This window comes from Dendrobates tinctorius, unplaced genomic scaffold, assembly GCF_039654945.1.
Source record: "Dendrobates tinctorius isolate UK_male_01 unplaced genomic scaffold, ASM3965494v1 ptg000039l, whole genome shotgun sequence".
Lineage (NCBI taxonomy): Eukaryota > Metazoa > Chordata > Amphibia > Anura > Dendrobatidae > Dendrobates > Dendrobates tinctorius.
The window spans coordinates 45,739,959-45,762,109 of record NW_027361707.1 but is presented as its reverse complement, the minus strand read 5'-3'; the positions used below and the strand labels follow the sequence as shown (position 1 = coordinate 45,762,109).

The 22,151-nt window shown below is 46.2% G+C and overlaps 2 protein-coding genes across 8 annotated transcripts in view; one reads left to right on the top strand and one right to left on the bottom strand.

The window, feature by feature from the left end:
• LOC141088549 (cytosolic beta-glucosidase-like) overlaps positions 1–12,525 on the bottom strand; it is a 111,024-nt gene extending 98,499 nt beyond the window's left edge. The window contains exon 1 of one of the 7 annotated variants that reach the window (XM_073574671.1): positions 12,428–12,525. The gene's annotated coding sequence lies outside the window, so the exon portion shown is untranslated. The other 6 variants (XM_073574673.1, XM_073574670.1, XM_073574675.1 and 3 more) reach the window with 6 other exon arrangements.
• The window catches only part of ADGRA3 (adhesion G protein-coupled receptor A3), a 96,750-nt gene continuing 75,493 nt past the window's right edge, over positions 895–22,151 (top strand). The window contains exons 1-2 of the mRNA XM_073574669.1: positions 895–1,106; positions 21,805–21,876. Of these exons, the coding sequence (XP_073430770.1) occupies positions 895–1,106; positions 21,805–21,876 (284 nt within the window). The remainder of the gene's footprint in view (positions 1,107–21,804; positions 21,877–22,151) is intronic.

Below are 22,151 nucleotides of genomic sequence, written 5' to 3'. Positions count from 1 at the left end.
CATTACACGGTATATCGGACACTATAGATACCATATACCCCCGCATATATAGGACATTACACGGTATATCGGACACTATAGATACCATATACCCCGCATATATAGGACATTACACGGTATATCGGATACTATAGATACCATATACCCCGCACATATAGGACATTACACGGTATATCGGACACTATAGATACCATATACCCCGCATATATAGGACATTACACGGTATATCGGACACTATAGATACCATATACCCCCGCATATATAGGACATTACACGGTATATCGGACACGATAGATACCATATACCCCGCATATATAGGACATTACACGGTATATCGGACACTATAGATACCATACCCCCGCATATATAGGACATTACACGGTATATCGGACACTATAGATACCATATACCCCGCATATATAGGGCATTACACGGTATATCGGACACGATAGATACCATATACCCCGCATATATAGGGCATTACACGGTATATCGGACCCTATAGATATGAGCAGTATTCCCCCCTCACTGCTCGCAGTCTGTGGTACTTTTGTCTGTGCTGCTACCTTGGTGCGGGACCCCCCTCTTCCCGCTGACATGTCTGTGCCCGTAGAGGAGGAGACAGGGGGAGGAGGAGACCATCCCGGGAGATTGGGGGGAGGACAGTCTGGAGCAGCTGTGTGTATGGAAGAGAAGGGGCCTCCTCCTCACTACTGCCCGGAGCCATAATGTGACCGGACCTCCCAAGCTGAGAGCCGGGACCCCGCACAAGAACCGGAGCCGAACTCGGCGGCCTGTACGAGGCCTGGTTCCCCCCGCTCCGCAGCCAGGGGGCGCCCGCTCTGTCCGGGCTGTGTAGACCGCACTCCGGCCCGGGCTGTGGCCATTGCTGGGATGGAGGCCCCGGGCCTGGCGGTGCTCACTCTCCTCTCCGTGGTAGCAGCACAGTGGGCCCTGCCCCCAGGGTGTAAGCAGGACGGGAGACCCCGTGGAGCTGGCGGGAGAACGGCAGGAGCCGGAGGGGACGGCGGGAAGGTGTTGTGCAACTGGCCGGACAGCGGGAGGACCTTACCCCTGGGAGCGCTGCCCAACCGGACCGCCACACTGTAAGTACGAGCCCGCCCACCAGCACCACAAGTGCCAGCATGTCCGGTACTGCTCACCAGCTGCTGTGTATATCCGGCACCACAAGTGCCAGCATGTCCGGTACTGCTCACCAGCTGCTGGGTCTATCCGGCACCACAAGTGCCAGCATGTCCGGTACTGCTCACCAGCTGCTGGGTCTATCCGGCACCACAAGTGCCAGCATGTCCGGTACTGCTCACCAGCTGCTGGGTATATCCGGCACCACAAGTGCCAGCATGTCCGGTACTGCTCACCAGCTGCTGGGTCTATCCGGCACCACAAGTGCCAGCATGTCCGGTACTGCTCACCAGCTGCTGGGTCTATCCGGCACCACAAGTGCCAGCATGTCCGGTACTGCTCACCAGCTGCTGGGTCTATCCGGCACCACAAGTGCCAGCATGTCCGGTACTGCTCACCAGCTGCTGGGTATATCCGGCACCACAAGTGCCAGCATGTCCGGTACTGCTCACCAGCTGCTGGGTCTATCCGGCACCACAAGTGCCAGCATGTCCGGTACTGCTCACTAGCTGCTGGGTGTATCAGGCACCACAAGTGCCAGCATGTCTGGTACTGCTCACCAGCTGCTGTGTATATCCGGCACCACAAGTGCCAGCATGTCCGGTACTGCTCACCAGCTGCTGGGTCTATCCGGCACCACAAGTGCCAGCATGCCAGATACTGCTCACCAGCTGCTGGGTATGTCCGGCACCACAAGTGCCAGCATGCCAGATACTGCTCCCCAGCTGCTGGGTATATCCGGCACCACAAGTGCCAGCATGTCCGGTACTGCTCACCAGCTGCTGGGTCTATCCGGCACCACAAGTGCCAGCATGTCCGGTACTGCTCACCAGCTGCTGGGTATATCCGGCACCACAAGTGCCAGCATGTCCGGTACTGCTCACCAGCTGCTGGGTGTATCAGGCACCACAAGTGCCAGCATGTCCGGTACTGCTCACCAGCTGCTGGGTGTATCAGGCACCACAAGTGCCAGCATGCCTGATACTGCTCACCAGCTGCTGAGTATATCCGGCACCACAAGTGCCAGCATGTCCGGTACTGCTCACCAGCTGCTGTGTATATCCGGCACCACAAGTGCCAGCATGTCCGGTACTGCTCACCAGCTGCTGTGTATATCCGGCACCACAAGTGCCAGCATGTCCGGTACTGCTCACCAGCTGCTGGGTCTATCTGGCACCACAAGTGCCAGCATGTCCGGTACTGCTCACCAGCTGCTGGGTGTATCAGGCACCACAAGTGCCAGCATGTCCGGTACTGCTCACCAGCTGCTGGGTGTATCATGCACCACAAGTGCCAGCATGTCCGGTACTGCTCACCAGCTGCTGATTATATCCGGCACCACAAGTGCCAGCATGCCCGGTACTGCTCACCAGCTGCTGGGTCTATTTGGCACCACAAGTGCCAGCATGCCTGATACTGCGCCTCAGCTGCTGTGTATATCCGGCACCACAAGTGCCAGCATGTCCGGTACTGCTCACCAGCTGCTGCATCTATTCGGCACCACAAGTGCCAGCATGTCCGGTACTGCTCACCAGCTGCTGGGTCTATCCGGCACCACAAGTGCCAGCATGTCCGGTACTGCTCACCAGCTGCTGAGTATATCTGGCACCACAAGTGCCAGCATGTCTGGTACTGCTCACCAGCTGCTGAGTATATCCGGCAGTGGCACCACAAGTGCCAGCATGTCTGATACTGCGCCTCACCTGCTGGGTGTATCCGGCACCACAAGTGCCAGCATGTCCGGTACTGCTCACCAGCTGCTGTGTATATCCGGTACCACAAGTACCAGCATGCCTGATCCTGCTCACCAGCTGCTGTGTGTATCCGGCACCACAAGTGCCAGCATGTCCAGTACTGCTCACCAGCTGCTAGGTACATCCGGCACCAAAAGTACCAGCATGTCCAGTACTGCTCACCAGCTGCTGAGTATATCCGGCATCACAAATACCAGCAGGCCTGATACTGCTCACCAGCTGCTGGGTATATTCGGCACCACAAGTGCCAGCATGCCAGATACTGCTCACCAGCTGCTGTGTATATCTGGCACCACAAGTGCCAGCATGTCCAGTACTGCTCAACAGCTGCTGAGTATATCCGGCATCACCAATACCAGCAGGCCTGATACTGCTCACCAGCTGCTGGGTATATTCGTCACCACAAGTGCCAGCATGTCCGGTACTGCTCACCAGCTGCTGGGTATATTCGGCACCACAAGTGCCAGCATGTCGGTACTGCTCACCAGCTGCCGGGTATATCAGGCACCACAATTACCAGCATGTCCGGTACTGCGCCACAGCTGCTATGTATATCCGGCACCACAAGTGCCAGCATGCCTGCTACTGCTCCTCAGCTGCTGTGCATATCCGGCGCCACAAGTGCCAGCATGTCCAATGCTGTTGTGTATATCCAGCACCACTAGTACCAACATACCCGGTACTGGTGACCAGCTGATCCACCAACTTTAAAGCTGGCATTATGTGGCACATGAGCACTGCAGGTATATACTGTATACTCCGTGGCCTCTCTATAGTGTGTGTGTATACTGTATACTCCCTGGCCGCTCTACACGTGTGTATATACCGTATACTCCGGGCTGCTCTATAGTGTGTATATACCGTATACTCCGGGCTGCTCTATAGTGTGTGTATATACCGTATTCTCCCGGGCTGCTCTACAGTGTGTATATACCGTGTACTCCTGGGCTGCCCTATAGTGTGTGTGTGTATATACCGTGTACTCCTGGGCTGCCCTATAGTGTGTGTATATATACCGTATACTCCCGGGCTGCCCTATAGTGTGTGTGTATATACCGTATACTCCCGGGCCGCTCTATAGTGTGTTTGTATATACCGTATACTCCTGGGCCACTCTATAGTGTGTGTGTATATACCGTATACTCCCTGGCTGCTCTACAGTGTGTGTATATACCATATACTCCCAGGCCACTCTATAGTGTGTGTATATACTGTATACTCCAGGCTGCTCTATAGTGTGTGTGTATATATCGTATACTCCCGGGCTGCTCTACAGTGTGTATATATCGTATACTCCCGGGCTGCTCTACAGCGTGTATATATCGTATACTCCCGGGCTGCTCTATAGTGTGTGTATATACCGTATTCTCCCGGGCTGCTTTACAGTGTGTATATACCGTGTACTCCTGGGCTGCCCTATAGTGTGTGTGTATATACCGTATACTCCCTGGCTGCCCTATAGTGTGTGTATATACCGTATACTCCCGGGCTGCTCTACAGTGTGTATATACCGTGTACTCCTGGGCTGCCCTATAGTGTGTGTGTATATACCGTGTACTCCTGGGCTGCCCTATAGTGTGTGTGTGTGTATATATACCGTATACTCCCGGGCTGCCCTATAGTGTGTGTATATACCGTATACTCCCGGGCCGCTCTATAGTGTGTTTGTATATACCGTATACTCCTGGGCCACTCTATAGTGTGTGTGTATATACCGTATACTCCCTGGCTGCTCTATAGTGTGTATGTATATACCGTATACTCCGGGCTGCTCTACAGTGTGTGTATATACCATATACTCCCGGGCCGCTCTATAGTGTGTGTATATACCATATACTCCCGGGCCGCTCTATAGTGTGTGTATATACCGTCTACTCCGGGCTGCTCTACAGTGTGTATATATCGTATACTCCCGGGCTGCTCTACAGCGTGTATATATCGCATACTCCCGGGCTGCTCTATAGTGTGTGTATATACCGTATTCTCCCGGGCTGCTCTACAGTGTGTATATACCGTGTACTCCTGGGCTGCCCTATAGTGTGTGTATATACCATATACTCCCTGGCTGCCCTATAGTGTGTGTATATACCATATACTCCCTGGCTGCCCTATAGTGTGTGTATATACCGTATACTCCCGGGCCGCTCTATAGTGTGTGTGTGTGTGTGTGTGTATACCGTATACTCCCGGGCCGCTCTATAGTGTGTTTGTATACACCGTATACTCCTGGGCCACTCTATAGTGTGTGTATATACCGTATACTCCCAGGCCACTCTATAGTGTGTGAATATATACCGTGTACTCCCGGGCTGCTCTATAGTGTGTGTATATACCGTATACCCCCTGGCCGCTCTATAGTGTGTGTGTATATACCGTATACCCCCTGGCCGCTCTATAGTGTGTGTATATACCGTATACTCCCGGGCCGCTCTATAGTGTGTGTGTATATACCGTATACTCCCTGGCTGCTCTATAGTGTGTTTGTATATACCGTATACTCCGGGCTGCTCTACAGTGTGTGTATATACCATATACTCCCGGGCCGCTCTATAGTGTGTGTGTGTATACCGTATACTCCCGGGTCGCTCTATAGTGTGTGTATATACCGTATACTCCCGGGTCGCTCTATAGTGTGTGTATATACTGTATACTCCAGGCTGCTCTATAGTGTGTGTGTATATATCGTATACTCCCGGGCTGCTCTACAGTGTGTATATATCGTATACTCCCGGGCTGCTCTACAGTGTGTATATATATCGTATACTCCCGGGCTGCTCTACAGCGTGTATATATCGTATACTCCCGGGCTGCTCTATAGTGTGTGTATATACCGTATACTCCCGGGCTGCTCTATAGTGTGTGTATTTACATTTTACTCCCTGTCAACTCTACAATGTGTGTGTGTGTGTGTATACACCGTATACTGTCTCTCGGGCTGCTCTATAGAGTGTGTCGATACCGTACACTCCCGGGCTGCTCTACAATGAGTACGGTATATACCGTATACTCCCGGGCTTCTCTACAGTGTGTGTATATCGTATACTCCCTGTCCACTCTACAGTGTGTGTTTGTGTATGTATATATATCATATACTCCCAGGCTGCTCTACAGTGTTTGCGTGTATACCTTAATCTCCTGGGCTGCTCTACAGTGTTTGTGTGTATACCATTTACCCCCGGGCTGCTCTATAGTGTGTATAGAACTTTATTCTTTTTGGCTGCTCTAAAGTATGTATATATCGTATAGTCCCGTGCTGCTCTACAGTGTGTGTATATTGTATGCTCATTGGTCGCTCTATAGTGTGTGTATATACTGTATACTCCAGGCTGCTCTATAGTGTGTGTGTATATATCGTATACTCCCGGGCTGCTCTACAGTGTGTATATATCGTATACTCCCGGGCTGCTCTACAGTGTGTATATATATCGTATACTCCCGGGCTGCTCTACAGCGTGTATATATATCGTATACTCCCGGGCTGCTCTACAGCGTGTATATATCGTATACTCCCGGGCTGCTCTATAGTGTGTGTATATACCGTATACTCCCGGGCTGCTCTATAGTGTGTGTATTTACATTTTACTCCCTGTCAACTCTACAATGTGTGTGTGTGTGTGTATACACCGTATACTGTCTCTCGGGCTGCTCTATAGAGTGTGTCGATACCGTACACTCCCGGGCTGCTCTACAATGAGTACGGTATATACCGTATACTCCCGGGCTTCTCTACAGTGTGTGTATATCGTATACTCCCTGTCCACTCTACAGTGTGTGTTTGTGTATGTATATATATCATATACTCCCAGGCTGCTCTACAGTGTTTGCGTGTATACCTTAATCTCCTGGGCTGCTCTACAGTGTTTGTGTGTATACCATTTACCCCCGGGCTGCTCTATAGTGTGTATAGAACTTTATTCTTTTTGGCTGCTCTAAAGTATGTATATATCGTATAGTCCCGTGCTGCTCTACAGTGTGTGTATATTGTATGCTCATTGGTCGCTCTATAGTGTGTGTTTATACCGTATACATCTGTGCTGCTCTACAGTGTGTATATATTGTATAATCCCTCGGGCTGCTCTACAGTGTGTATATACCGTATACTCCCGGGATGCTCTACAGTGTGTATATATTGTACACTCCCGTGCTGCTCTATAGTGTGTATATATTGTATGCTCCCTGGTCACTCTATAGTGTGTGTATATTGTATGCTCACTGTTCGCTAACTTCGCTCTATAGTGTGTTTATACCGTATACGTCCGTGCTGCTCTACAGTGTGTATATATTGTATACTCCCGGGCTTGCCTACAGTGTGTGTATATCGTATACTCCCGTGCTGCTCTATAGTGTAGTGTATATTCCGTATACGTCCGTGCTGCTCTACAGTCTGTATATATTGTATATTCCTGGGCTGCTCTACAGTATGTATATATCGTATATTCCTGTGCTGCTCTATAGTGTGTGTGTGTGTTTGTATATACCGTATACGTCCGTGCTGCTCTACAGTGTGTATATATTGTATACTCCCGTGCTGCTCTACAGTATGTATATATCGTATATTCATGTGCTGCTCTATAGTGTGTGTGTGTGTGTGTGTGTGTGTGTGTGTGTGTGTGTATATATACCGTATACGTCCATGCTGCTCTACAGTGTGTATATATTGTATACTCCCGTGCTGCTCTATAGTGTATATATTGTATGCTCCCTGGTCGCTCTATAGTGTGTGTTTACCGTATACGTCCGTGCTGCTCTACAGTGTGTATATATTGTATACTCCCGGGCTGCTCTACAGTATGTATATATCGTATATTCATGTGCTGCTCTATAGTGTGTGTGTGTGTATATACCGTATACGTCCATGCTGCTCTACAGTGTGTATATATTGTATACTCCCGTGCTGCTCTATAGTGTATATATTGTATGCTCCCTGGTCGCTCTATAGTGTGTGTTTACCGTATACGTCCGTGCTGCTCTACAGTGTGTATATATTGTATACTCCCGGGCTGCTCTACAGTATGTATATATCGTATATTCATGTGCTGCTCTATAGTGTGTGTGTGTATATACCGTATACGTCCATGCTGCTCTACAGTGTGTATATATTGTATACTCCCGTGCTGCTCTATAGTGTATATATTGTATGCTCCCTGGTCGCTCTATAGTGTGTGTTTACCGTATACGTCCGTGCTGCTCTACAGTGTGTATATATTGTATACTCCCGGGCTGCTCTACAGTATGTATATATCGTATATTCATGTGCTGCTCTATAGTGTGTGTGTGTATATACCGTATACGTCCATGCTGCTCTACAGTGTGTATATATTGTATACTCCCGTGCTGCTCTATAATGTATATATTGTATGCTCCCTGGTCGCTCTATAGTGTGTGTTTACCGTATACGTCCGTGCTGCTCTACAGTGTGTATATATTGTATACTCCTGGGCTGCTCTACAGTGTGTATATATTGTATACTCCCGGGCTGCTCTACAGTGTGTATATATTGTATACTCCCGGGCTGCTCTACAGTGTGTATATATTGTATACTCCCGGGCTGCTCTACAGTGTGTATATATTGTATACTCCCGGGCTGCTCTACAGTGTGTATATATTGTATACTCCCGGGCTGCTCTACAGTGTGTATATATTGTATACTCCCGGGCTGCTCTACAGTGTGTATATATTGTATACTCCCGGGCTGCTCTACAGTGTGTGTATATATTGTATACTCCCGGGCTGCTCTACAGTGTGTATATATTGTATACTCCTGGGCTGCTCTACAGTGTGTATATATTGTATACTCCCGGGCTGCTCTACAGTGTTTATTTACTGTATACTCCTGGGCTGCTCTACAGTATGTATATATTGTATACTCCTGGGCTGCTCTACAGTATGTATATATTGTATACTCCTGGGCTGCTCTACAGTATGTATATATTGTATACTCCTGGGCTGCTCTACAGTATGTATATATTCTATACTCCCGGGCTGCTCTACAGTATGTATATATCGTATACTCCCGTGCTGCTCTATAGTGTGTGTGTGTATATACCGTATACGTCCGTGCTGCTCTACAGTGTGTATATACTGTATACTCCCTGGATGCTCTATAGTGTGTGTGTGTGTGTGTGTGTATACCGTATACGTCCGTGCTGCTCTACAGTGTGTGTATATATTGTATACGTCCGTGCTGATCTACAGTGTGTATATACTGTATATTCCCGGTATGCTCTACAGTGTGTATATATTGTATGCTCCCGTGCTGCTCTACAGTATGTATATATCGTATATTCATGTGCTGCTCTATAGTGTGTGTACATACCGTATATGTCCATGCTGCTCTATAGTGTATATATTGTATGCTCCCTGGTCGCTCTATAGTGTGTGTTTACCGTATACGTCCGTGCTGCTCTACAGTGTGTATATATTGTATACTCCCGGGCTGCTCTACAGTATGTATATATCGTATATTCATGTGCTGCTCTATAGTGTGTGTGTGTATATACCGTATACGTCCATGCTGCTCTACAGTGTGTATATATTGTATACTCCCGTGCTGCTCTATAGTGTGTATATATTGTATGCTCCCTGGTCGCTCTATAGTGTGTGTTTACCGTATACGTCCGTGCTGCTCTACAGTGTGTATATATTGTATACTCCCGGGCTGCTCTACAGTATGTATATATCGTATATTCATGTGCTGCTCTATAGTGTGTGTGTGTGTATATACCGTATACGTCCATGCTGCTCTACAGTGTGTATATATTGTATACTCCCGTGCTGCTCTATAGTGTATATATTGTATGCTCCCTGGTCGCTCTATAGTGTGTGTATATACCGTATACGTCCATGCTGCACTACAGTGTGTATATATTGTATACTCCTGGGCTGCTCTACAGTGTGTATATATTGTATACTCCCGGGCTGCTCTACAGTGTGTATATATTGTATACTCCCGGGCTGCTCTACAGTGTGTATATATTGTATACGTCTGTGCTGCTCTAAAGTGTGTATATATTGTATACTCCCGGGCTGCTCTACAGTGTGTATATATTGTATACTCCCGGGCTGCTCTACAGTGTGTATATATTGTATACGTCCGTGCTGCTCTACAGTGTGTATATATTGTATACTCCCGGGCTGCTCTACAGTGTGTATATATTGTATACTCCCGGACTGCTCTACAGTGTGTATATATTGTATACTCCCGGGCTGCTCTACAGTGTGTATATATTGTATACTCCCGGGCTGCTCTACAGTGTGTATTTACTGTATACCCCTGGCTGCTCTACAGTATGTATATATTGTATACTCCTGGACTGCTCTACAGTATGTATATATTGTATACTCCTGGGCTGCTCTACAGTATGTATATATTGTATACTCCTGGGCTGCTCTACAGTATGTATATATTGTATACTCCTGGGCTGCTCTACAGTATGTATATATTCTATACTCCCGGGCTGCTCTACAGTATGTATATATCGTATACTCCCGGGCTGCTCTATAGTGTGTGTGTATATACCGTATACGTCCGTGCTGCTCTACAGTGTGTGTGTATATATTGTATACGTCCGTGCTGCTCTACAGTGTGTATATACTGTATATTCCCGGGATGCTCTACAGTGTGTATAAACCGTATACTCCCGTATAGTGGTAAAATCACAATGCAAACACATCGTGGGAACACGGCCACCTGTAGCGGATACGTTGCAGATATTCTTTCTCGAATTGCAGGCAGAAAAATCATCAGACCTGGTTCTCGCTTGCAAAAAAAAAAAAAAAAAGCTTTTTTTTTCTGCACCAAGATACCTGCACACTGCGGTTGTTGTGTTTTTGCTGTATCTTTTGCATGCATGTGTTTAGATGCTTTTTTTATCTGTTGCGATTTTTCTGAACTTGACATGCCATAACAATCTGCACTGATTATTGCGTTTCTCCTGCTTTTTTACTGTATGTTTTTTTTCCTTTTACAATCTATTTTCTGCTAGAGATTTGGCATGAGTTTTTTTTTTTTTTAAGTACAGAAATGCTGGAATTCTGCACTTCGAGGGAACCTGACGGCTGATGTCTGCGGGGCCTGATCCATGGGTGTCATATATCAGACATAAGCTGTATGAGCTCAGCCCGGCATATTTGACTCTGAAATGCTGCGGCGCATCAGTGAAAATGAAAATATACTTTAAAAGCCGCCGGGGGGCGATCCCGCAATATGGACTAGTCAAAAAGACGTGTGTCCGATGAATTTGTTCCCTTAAGTGCCAGCTCTCTTTGCATGCATGTATTGGTAGAGACCTGTCCGTCATTGGCGGACGGCGAGGAGAAACTGCTAGTGACCCGCCTCCCTGACTAGTCTCCCGTACAGCCCGACTCCTCAGCAGCATGGTGGATGTTTCCCCAATTTCAGCCTCTAACTACTGCTCCTCCCTCTGCGGCGTGTCAACTCTTCCTGTGGATTTTCACTACTGATTTCAAGTCTTGCAGAGCACAGGGGAAATCTGTGGCAAATTGGAAACCAAATCTGCAAAAGGTCAAAGATTGGCAGTAGAATTTCTGGAGAAATTGGCCAAGTCCTTTTTTCGTTCTGTGTAGAAGTTCGGTACCTCTTAGATTCGATTTGTCCATGGTTGTCTCCGCAGCAAACCTGCCGGAACATCTGCACAGAATTGGAGGCTGTTGGGGCCTTTGCACTTTTTCCTGCGGATTTCCTTTAGAAGGAAATTTAAATATTTTGCTGCAAACTTGTGGTGATTACTCCGAGAAATCCCTGACCCCTCATTCCTCGCAATTTGGACTGAGGATTGTGTTTTTCTTTCCCCCCCCCCCCCGTCGTAGAAGTCAGTAGGAAAAATCCCCAGCAGATCTGTGCTTAAATTGCAGTGGAATTGACATACTCCAGATTAAAGAAACTTGCTCTCCCCATCGATTGTGTCAGGTCCTGTGATAGGCTGTAAATCTCTATGAAAAATGCATGTCGACTCTCCCAGGGGACTTGGCCTATAAGTCTCCTTACATGTCACTCTCCACAGGGGGAGACGTTTCCCCTTAGCTCCCAGTTATAATCTGTAACATTTACATCTGGCGTGGATTCACCTAGTGTTAGAGATGCTCTCCCTCCACTGTTGCCTTATTGTACAGTCTCTCCACAGACAGACCCTATTGGCAGGGCTCCCTCCCATATTGTAGCATTATATAACTACTACTTACATTGTTTTCCTGTGCTGCTGACTTCCAGTCCAATCATGGCTGGGGTCACCCCATACAGAAACCTACAGTACAGTGATAGTGGATCAGATTTTAGGGCTCACTTTCCAAATCACATTTGGTGCTGTATATTGATCTTTTTTCTGTAGATTTTAGCCTTATAATGTTAAGGATTTTGCAGTGAATTAGTGAAACATCCACCGTCCGCTCCCTCCGCGCTCACATTACTGTGCAGCTTTCATTTACCGTGTTATGAGTGATCACTTGAACTTTCCGGTGGGGCAGGGCAGATATTCTTCAATTCCGTTTTTTTGGTAATTGGCACTGATTACCTGTAGATTGTGCTGTCGGCGCTGAATGTCCCAGTGTTGTGACCGGTGCAGCGTCTCCTGCGGCTTCACTCCCGGACTTCACTCTGTTTACTCCGTTCGGATCATAAATGATTATTAGACCTTTGTCACATGAGCCGTACCCAATAAATTCCGCCGCTGCCCTCCTCCCCTTGTATCTAGTATTCGTAAGGCAGCAATACACATCCACTAACATCCAATGTTTATAAGGCTGTGCTCACACGTTGCGTTTATTTTCGCGGTTTTCCCGCGGATTTACCAAAAAATCAGCTCAAAAAACGCCTAAAAGAAGCTTCCCATTCACAATGGATTTTGCACTTTTTGTGCATATTGATGCGTTTTTTTACCGTGAAATCGCTTTGCGGTATAAAACGCAGCATGCTCATTAATTTTGCGGTAAGTTCCGCATTTCTGGCTATTTTCTATGTGTCTGGAGATGCTCCGGAAAAAATTGCGGTAAATATGCTCGTTTTCTGGGAAGGAGTCCTGTTTTCATGCAGAAATTTTCTCCATACGTGTGCACATAGCCTAAGGGTCTCCACCAGGGCTGTGATGTCAGTAAGCCAAACCTCCGACCCCCTACTCTGACTACCGACTTTACAGCACTGAGCATGTACATAAAGTGCAGCACAGATTCATCTCATCTATAACTCCACAGCACTGGTCACTACTGAGCATGTACATAAAGTGCAGCACAGATTGATCTCATCTACAACTCCACAGCACTGGTCACTACTGAGCATGTACATAAAGTGCAGCACAGATTCATCTCATCTCTGACCCCATAGCACTGGTCACTACTGAGCATGTACATAGAGTGCAGCACAGATTCATCTCATCTCTGACCCCACAGCACTGGTCACTACTGAGCATGTACATAAAGTGCAGCACAGATTCATCTCACCTCTGCCCCCTCAGCACTGGTCACTACAGAGCATGTACATGAAGTGCAGCACAGATTGATCTCATCTACATCTCCACAGCACTGATCACTACTGAGCATGTACATAAAGTGCAGCACAGATTCATCTCATCTCTGACCCCATAGCACTGGTCACTACTGAGCATGTGCATAAAGTGCAGCACAGATTCATCTTATCTCTGACCCCACAGCACTGGTCACTACTGAGCATGTACCTAAAGTGCAGCACAGATTCATCTCTGACTCCACAGCACTGGTCACTACTGAGCATGTACATAAAGTGCAGCACAGATTCATCTCTGACTCCACAGCACTGGTCACTACTGAGCATGTACATAAAGTGCAGCACAGATTCATCTCATCTATGACTCCACAGCACTGGTCACTACTGAGCATGTACATAAAGTGCAGCAGATTCATCTCATCTCTGACCCCACAGCACTGATCACTACTGAGCATGTACATAAAGTGCAACATATATTCATCTCATCTATGACTCCACAGCACTGGTCACTACTGAGCATGTACATAAAGTGCAGCACAGATTCATCTCATCTCTGACCCTGCAGCCCTGGTCACTACTGAGCATGTACATAAAATGCAGCACAGATTCATCTCCTCTCCGACCCCACAGCACTGGTCACTACTGAGCATGTACATAAAGTGCAGCACAGATTCATCTCATCTATGACCCCACAGCACTGGTCACTACTGAGCATGTACATAAAATGCAGCACAGATTCATCTCATCTCCGACCCCACAGCACTGGTCACTAGTGAGCATGTGCATAAAGTGCGGCACAGATTCATCTCATCTCTGACCCCACAGCACTGGTCACTACTGAGCATGTACATAAAGTGCAGGACAGATTCATCTCATCTCTGACTCCACAGCACTGGTCACTACTGAGCATGTACATAAAGTACAGCACAGATTCATCTCATCTCTGACTCCACAGCACTGGTCACTACTGAGCATGTACATAAAGTACAGCACAGATTCATCTCATCTCTGACTCCACAGCACTGGTCACTACTGAGCATGTACATAAAGTGCAGCACAGATTCATCTCATCTCTGACCCCACAGCACTGGTCACTACTGAGCATGTGCATAAAGTGCAGCACAGATTCATCTCAGCTAAAAAGCCACAATCTTTAGATGAGGAACAGAACAGACATTTATAGGACATTTCATAAGTTTCCCAAGTTATGATGAAAACCTAAATGGACACTGACTCCACAGCCAGCATCTCCATAGTCTCCTCTCAACTGAATGGGGGTTCACAAATAATTCATCTTGAATGAGCGAGAGCTGAAAAGTAACTCATATGTATGACCAGCATTGGGGAGGCAAGGTTTTCTGGGTAGCATTTTTAGAACTCACTATTTAGCACTGATGCTTTGCAGCGTTTCATAGGAGATCATGATTTACACTTTATACTGCATTACTGAAAGAGAATGTGTCACCAGATTTTTTGTTGCCCCATCTGAGACTAGCACGATGTAGGGATGGAGACCCTGATTCCAGTAATGTATTACTTCCTGGGCTGCTTGCTGTCATTTTGATAAAATCATTGGTTAACTAGGGGCCGATCTAGCAGCTCTCTGAATGCTCAGCTCTGTTTTACCCCCGCCCACAGCTGATTGACAGCTTTCTGCCTCAGGAGTTATTTCAGACTGGTGCTTCCTGTTCCTTACAGTAGATTTCCCGGAAGTCTCTTTATCATCACAGACAGTTCTGCAATGACAGGTAACACCTCTATGTCGCCAATAATAGAGGATCCAGCACTCTGGCGACTGTCCCGGCTGACCCTGTGTTCTCTCTCTCCCCAATAACCTTTGCACTTTCTCATTTGAAGATTACGCCATGTTCTGGTTAGACTAGGTCCGTAGGTTACTAATCAAGGCTTGTTCTCTATTTCTGCAGAACAATCTGATATTTGCAGCTCCATAATCCACTGTAATCTTATTTACCATTATACATTGCTGGGCATGGTAACATCTACAGACCACCATGTAGTAATTGCTGGTGAGAGTGACTTGTGATGAATTTTTACTCATTATTTCCAGAGCTGGTCTTGGTGCAGTGACGATTTTATTGTTCTGTTTGATGCTATATAGGAGTATACAGTAAAAAATGTATGCAGGAGTATGCTGTAACAATGGATACTATACAAATTATACTATATAGGAGTATTCTGTGAAAATGGATGCTAGACAGGAGTATACTGCACGCTCAGTAAAACCTTATGTCCATGGTTATGTTGTGGATGCTCCATCCAAGGAGCGCTCCATGGACAGATACTGGGGCTACACCAGGGGCAAAAATTCTGCATCTTTTCTGCATCTTTTTCATGTGATCACTCATAACATCCATCCGTTTTCTTTCAGTTGTATTTTTTTTAGAATATCATACATTTCTACATCATTGGAAAGATCATTTCATGTAGATCGCAATGCAGCAAAATCAATTCTAAAAGGAAACCCCATGTCCCCAGGTCATGTATTACGGGTGGCAGAAGAACATCTGTGTTTGCGTTGTGCGATCAGGCTGGTTGTTTTTTTTTTCCTTCTTTGTGTAGCGATCCTATAGAACTTACAACAAAAGAGGTGACTGGTCGCCCACAGAGGGGTGTAAAATAATACCGTAATTGTGCGTGATCGAGGCTACACGTCTGATAAAGTTAGAGGAAAAAGGAGGCATTTCAAAACTTTTGAAGAGGCGCAAGAAGAATCAGTCACTGCAAAAGACAATGGGTGGTGATAGAAGATTTACTGGACTGTGAGAAGAAAATTGTCTGAGTCTATAGAAAGTGTCGGATAAAAAGTGTATAGAAAGAATTGCCTCCTTTTTGAGATCTGGTGCTGGAGAAGGACGTTATCAATACCATGGAACAAACAAATCAAGCCAGACGTGTCGCTGTAAGCAAGGATCACCAAGCTACGACTTGCCAACTTTTGGGTACATCCTCCAAAGAGATCCATTACTGGAGGAGGACATGATGGTCGGAAGATTAGAAGGATAAAGGCGAAGAGGAAGACTGGCAACCCAATGGGTGGATACTATTAAGATGACAGTGAAGACCCTGGTGGACCATCTAGGCTTCTACATCATCGATCTTCCTGCAGAGAGTTCAACCATCAAGTCGCCATGGCTCAGGACCAAGCCGATGAAAAATGAAGTGAGCCTTGTATACCTGATTTGAATTTGAGTGTAAGGACTGTTTAGTACAGGTGATAAAAACAGAGATTCTTGGCTAAATTCTGGAATTCTATGAAAGAAAACCATATTTATTTCCCAATCAAAGACTTATCCAGGAATGTGGTTGCTACCTACCTGGCTGCTTGTGCCCCGCGCCGTTCATCGCCGGCACAGAGCAGTCACAACAGGCTGCTCCTGCCGACGATTCAGCTGCCTCCGTTGATGTCACGTCGACAGACCACCAACTTCTTTTCCTGCTCTGTTGATGGGGTGCGACTGCCGATGTCATTCTGATTGACAGCCAAATCCCCGCTGTCTTACTGGGGGAGCCGCGTTCATGCAAAAAAAAAAAAAAAAAAAAAAAAAATTGGGCCGCATCAGTTGATATCTGTGTGCTTTTCGTTTTCCCGGACTGATGAAAGTGCATAAGCATTTATTTTTTTCTAAGAGAAAAAGTGACTCAATCATAAAATTCTGACCGATTTTGCGGTACGAGAATATTACTGATGTATGCATGAGCAAAAACAGAGCAGAGCGTCCAAGTTGAGTTTTTTTATTGGGGCAGTTTTCACTCCAAAAAAATTCCCATGTTTACATATCCGAAGTACTGACTGTCGATAGATTTTGAATATTACTTTTTTTATATGGTAATATAAAAAAAAACTGGTGTTATGAACGATCTGACAACAAAAGTGCACTTGTGTTCATTTTTTTTCCAAAGGTTTCCAGAATTTTGGCCACTACTGTTAGGCTATGTTCACACGTTACATTTTTGATGCTTTTTTATTTTTCCCACAGGCAAAACCTGTTACCTTGGCAGTAAGAATCTTGCAGAAAAAAAGGTTTTGCTTCGTTTTTGTTGCGTTTTTTGGTGCCTTATTGTCAGGGTACATTCGTCTCTTGTTGATGCTGATTAAGTTTAGTGCATTAAAAAAAAATCTTGATTCTACAACAGGTTTTGGTGCCAAAAACACAACAAAAACTGCGTTTTTCTTTTTTTTGCACCACACATTGTTTTCAATGGGTGAAATATGCTGAAAAAACTCTGAAAGATGCAAAACCCACAAAATACTGGGGATAAAAAACCAAGCTGTGTGCATGAGCTCTCTGAAAACTCACATACTTTGCTGGTACTTTAAAACGCAGATGAAAAAGCGCTGAAAAAACACAACGTCTGAACATTAACCATAAGGTCCTGTGTACATTTTGCAGCTTTTTAATGCCTTTTTTTGTTGTTTTTTTTCTGCGCAGATTTGCCACAAAACCTGAAGGGTTTCCGGATACTAGCAAAGTGAATGAGATTCCTGAATTCTCATGCACACGTTACTACTTTTTCCGTGCAGATTTATATCAATTCTTTTGCTGCAGATTACACCCATACTAACGAGTGGGGAACAATCTGCACCGAAAACGAGCCTATTTTAAGCAGCGGTTTTCTTGACATGAGATGTAGAAATGGTGCAGAAATTCCTGCTACAATTCCTTAACGTGTGCACATTTCCTATATGCCGTCTCATAGGCGGCCACATTGGTACTCCGCATTCAGTGTTTGCTTTTTCTTTTCCTCTCTTCCTGGACTTTCTCCCATCTTGAGAGCCATTTAGTAGGAATATCTGATAATCCAGAATATTCTATAATCTGGCACCTCTCTGAAACTGGAGATCTAATGTTAGGGCAAAGTCGCACATAATCAGTGGTTTATTGTTGTTTTTTTTAGTAAAAATCTCTTGCTTGTGCAGATTGCCAGATCTCGGGTGTGTCTGGCTGCACCTGGCTTGTCACTTGCTCCAGTGGGCCTTCCCTATAGGATTCTGCAATTTTCGGTAAATCGTAGGATAAAACCTCAGCGTGTAGTTCTCCATGTAAGACCTCCTTTGTTATGATGAGCTGATTGTGGGGATCGCCTGGTTTACCAGTGCCGTAAACATGAATGTCCGCCCCTCGTACAGTAAAGGACATGCTCTCTAGGTGTTAGCATGGAAGTGATGAATAGTCGGCCTCTTCCTGTGAGAAACTCCCAGCAGCCGATTTATGGCAGGTGATCAATCCCTGCCGGATCATCTGTCCATCTTGGAAGGACGACTTCTCGGTTTATCGCTTTACTAGAAACCCCGTCTTAAAGGGAACAAGACGAGCGCCCGTAGGGAAGACGTCACCATCAGCGTCATAGTTCGTACCCGAACTTCAGAGATGATTCTTAAACGTTGTCAGGAAGCAGATGAGAGGCGGCGAGGCTTTGTGTCCGCTCTGCAGTCCTTGTGATCGGGGAGAACATGAGCCTCCCGGCTGCCCTGCCGCCTCCAGCCTAAACAAGACTTGTCCCAACTGGTTCCCTTGTGTTTCCTGTGTGACGGCCGTCATAAATGTGCTCACACAGCCACTTCTAGCCCACAATTACCTTTGTCACAGACATCTCGTTGGGTTGTGAAGTTAGGGACAAAATTCTAGGAATGTTTTATTATATAGAAATGTCTGGACATTTATCTATAGGAGGCTAATTCAATATGGGATCAAAACCCTGTTAAAAGAAAATTTGAATAGTTGTCAATCAGATTGGGTTTAAAAGGTCCAGGAATTTAAAAAAACAAGCAAAATATGACTGGTTTCTTTAAAAAAAAAAACAGCACCACACTTGGGTACAGGTCATGTCTGGTATTGCAGCTAATTTCTGTAGAAGTGAACAGTACAGAGCCGTAATACCGCACACAACCTGTAGAGCAACATGGCGCTGCTTTGGAAGAACGCAGTCACGTTTTTCTTTTCCTATTTCAGATTTAGACATAAAAGCAAAACGTTGGTCCCAATTCGTCAAAGCAATTTTTGCCAGAATTCTATCGTAAATCACTTGGAAAAGTCTAAAAAAAAATATGTAGCAACTTTTGGCAATTTCACATAACTGGGTGCACGATGCAACAGCTTGTCTACTTTCTAAAGGTCCATAGCGCTCCTCATGCCAGAAATCTTACTCCAGTCGCGCTCTCTAAATGAATGGGGATTGTATGACTCCTACGCGGCCCCACATCAATACCGGTGAGAAGATCAGGGGCCTCCTTTTTCCAGAGGAGAATTTATCAAGACCTGTACTTATTGTTTTTTTTTTTTTTTTATGTTTATCCAAAGTGGGCCGAGTTTAGCAGTAAGAGCCACAGAGTTACCGGAGAAATTGGCGTAAGACACACCGCGGATGGACACCGGCCTGCAGCTTGTGTGATTTGTTTTTCTGGCGCTTGGACTATACGAATGTAATAATATGTATGAGACCCCGGTCTGGGTAAATTCCCATTTGCATTGGTAGCGCGCTGTGTCACACAGGGTGTGATCTCCAGCAGAGGAGGCATAACCCCCATCATTGTTTACAGGACGCGGCTCTGGTACAGCTCGGCGTAGTGAGTGCCGGCTTTGTAGCCACTGTGTTGTGCGCTGTCAGGCTGCAGGGCTCCGAGCCCAGGATCCATTATTTCCATACAGTTTGCTCAGATGTGTACACTTCTCCTCCATAATGCAATTGCACCCGGCCGTGACCATTCTTCTGTCTCCTCTGGCCGTGGACCATGGCAGGGGCCATATAGTGTAAAGACGTAACGATCGCAGCTTGCCTTCTTTGCCTTTTAAATAGAAATATGACTGTAAAAGGCAAAATCTAATATATGTGATCTGTACTGACAAACGCAGGATTTCTCAGTGCAGCTCTGTATAATAGAGCTCAGTACTAGGACACCACACAGGAGCTTTCATCTCCTCCTGTTTACAGCTTTCTCTCTTCTGGGAAGGGTTTCTCTACAACATTTTAGAGGGGTTTGTGGGCAATTTTTCCCCATTCATCCAGACTTTGCTATCAGACTTGCAGATAGAGAGCTGTGATCCATCCGCAAAACACATCTGCTTCAGAGTCCAGTGGTGGCTTTACACCACTGCCTCCGACGCTTGGCATTGTGCTTGGTGACGTAAGGATGCATACAGCTGCTCTGCTGTGGAAACCCATGACATATTAATACCTCCCTGGTAGAGTTGCTGCGGTTCCTTCCACTTCTCTATTATCCCACACAGAGGCGATTGTGGAATACTTAGGAGAAAGAATTTTTCATGCACTGACTTGTTACACCGGTGGCTTCTATTACAGGACCGCCATGGTAACTGAGCTCTGTATAACCACATGGTAGTAAAGATAATAAAGGAAGGAGGTATAGCAACAGAGGTGGTGGGATGTTACACTCCGGGGCCGGATGTCACACTCCGGGGCCGAATATTATATGATGGGGACTGAATGGAAAACCTGGAAACAATGATTATGACGAGTATCCCAGTACTTCAGCTACAGTGCATTTAAGTAATGACTGCTGCAGTGTGATTGAATTTAGCATAAGTGAGAAAACAAAGACATGAGGTTTCAAAAGTAAAAGTTACTTGTTTTGGAAGACCTCAGTCTCTGTATTGCCTAATAAGGGTGCTTTCACATTGCGTTCTGTGTGCCCGTAGTGTCATACGTCCGAAGCCACCACCACCCCCGCAAAACGGGGTCCGGACACATGCACCGGCATAACTGTGGCGGCAGAGCGAACGTGCGCTAACCCGTGCGTCATCATTTTCAGGTGGACACTCAGATATAGTAGACTGGAGTATCAGTATCAGAATGGAGTCTGCCGTGGCTGTAGAAAAAAAGACCTTGACGCACGTCCAAATGATATGCTCATCTACTGCAGATTAGCGACATTTATAAAACTGGTGGGGCCCTTTTTGCAGGGTTGTCTATTATGTTCTCAGCTTTTTGTCTGATCCATAAGGAAGGTGAATTTTTTTCAGATCTATTCACTTGACGTTGACGCTGCATGGCGACCATTATTGCTGTGTCTGAGGGGCGTTGGGCCTCCCCCCCGCTTCTGCGCGGTACTATGCCTAACAGTTGATGACCCCTCTGAGGTTCACAGTGACGTAGCAGTGGGTTTCTACAATCTGATCAGTATAACTAAGAACCTCGTGTTCAGCTTTGTATGTGTCTCTGAGCTGCGGTAGATCAGTGTATAATATTTGATTGTCTGGTCCAGGCCTTTTTTACTACATCTATGGTATCTCGTAATGGAGCCTACAGACCCCGTGTATGGCTTCTAGACAGTCCACATAATGCTGTAACTCTCCCCCAGGATGTAGCCTGATGACCGATGATCTGGGTTACAAGGTGTGTCACAGATAATGTGTCTCATCTCTATTCTGATTTGTTCTTTCTTTGTCCTTCCAGAATCCTGAATAGTAATAAGATCGCTGAGCTGAAGAACGCTTCCTTCGAGGGGCTGAGCTTCCTGGAGAGGCTGTAAGTATTCCCTTCTGTTAAGGTCCCAGTGTTGGACCTTTCGATCGCTCATTAGAAGATCTCGCCGACACTGCTCCACCTTTGTATAGTGATTTAGTGTGAATGATGCTTAATGGTGTTTTCCAGGATTGGATAAACATGGCTGCATCTCTACCACAAACAGCGCCACTCCTGTCTATGGGTCGTGTTAGGTATTGCAGTTCAGCTTCTTTAAAGTGAATTTGTCTTACCTGCTTTACCGCACAAAACCTGTGGACAGATGTGCTTTACAAGAA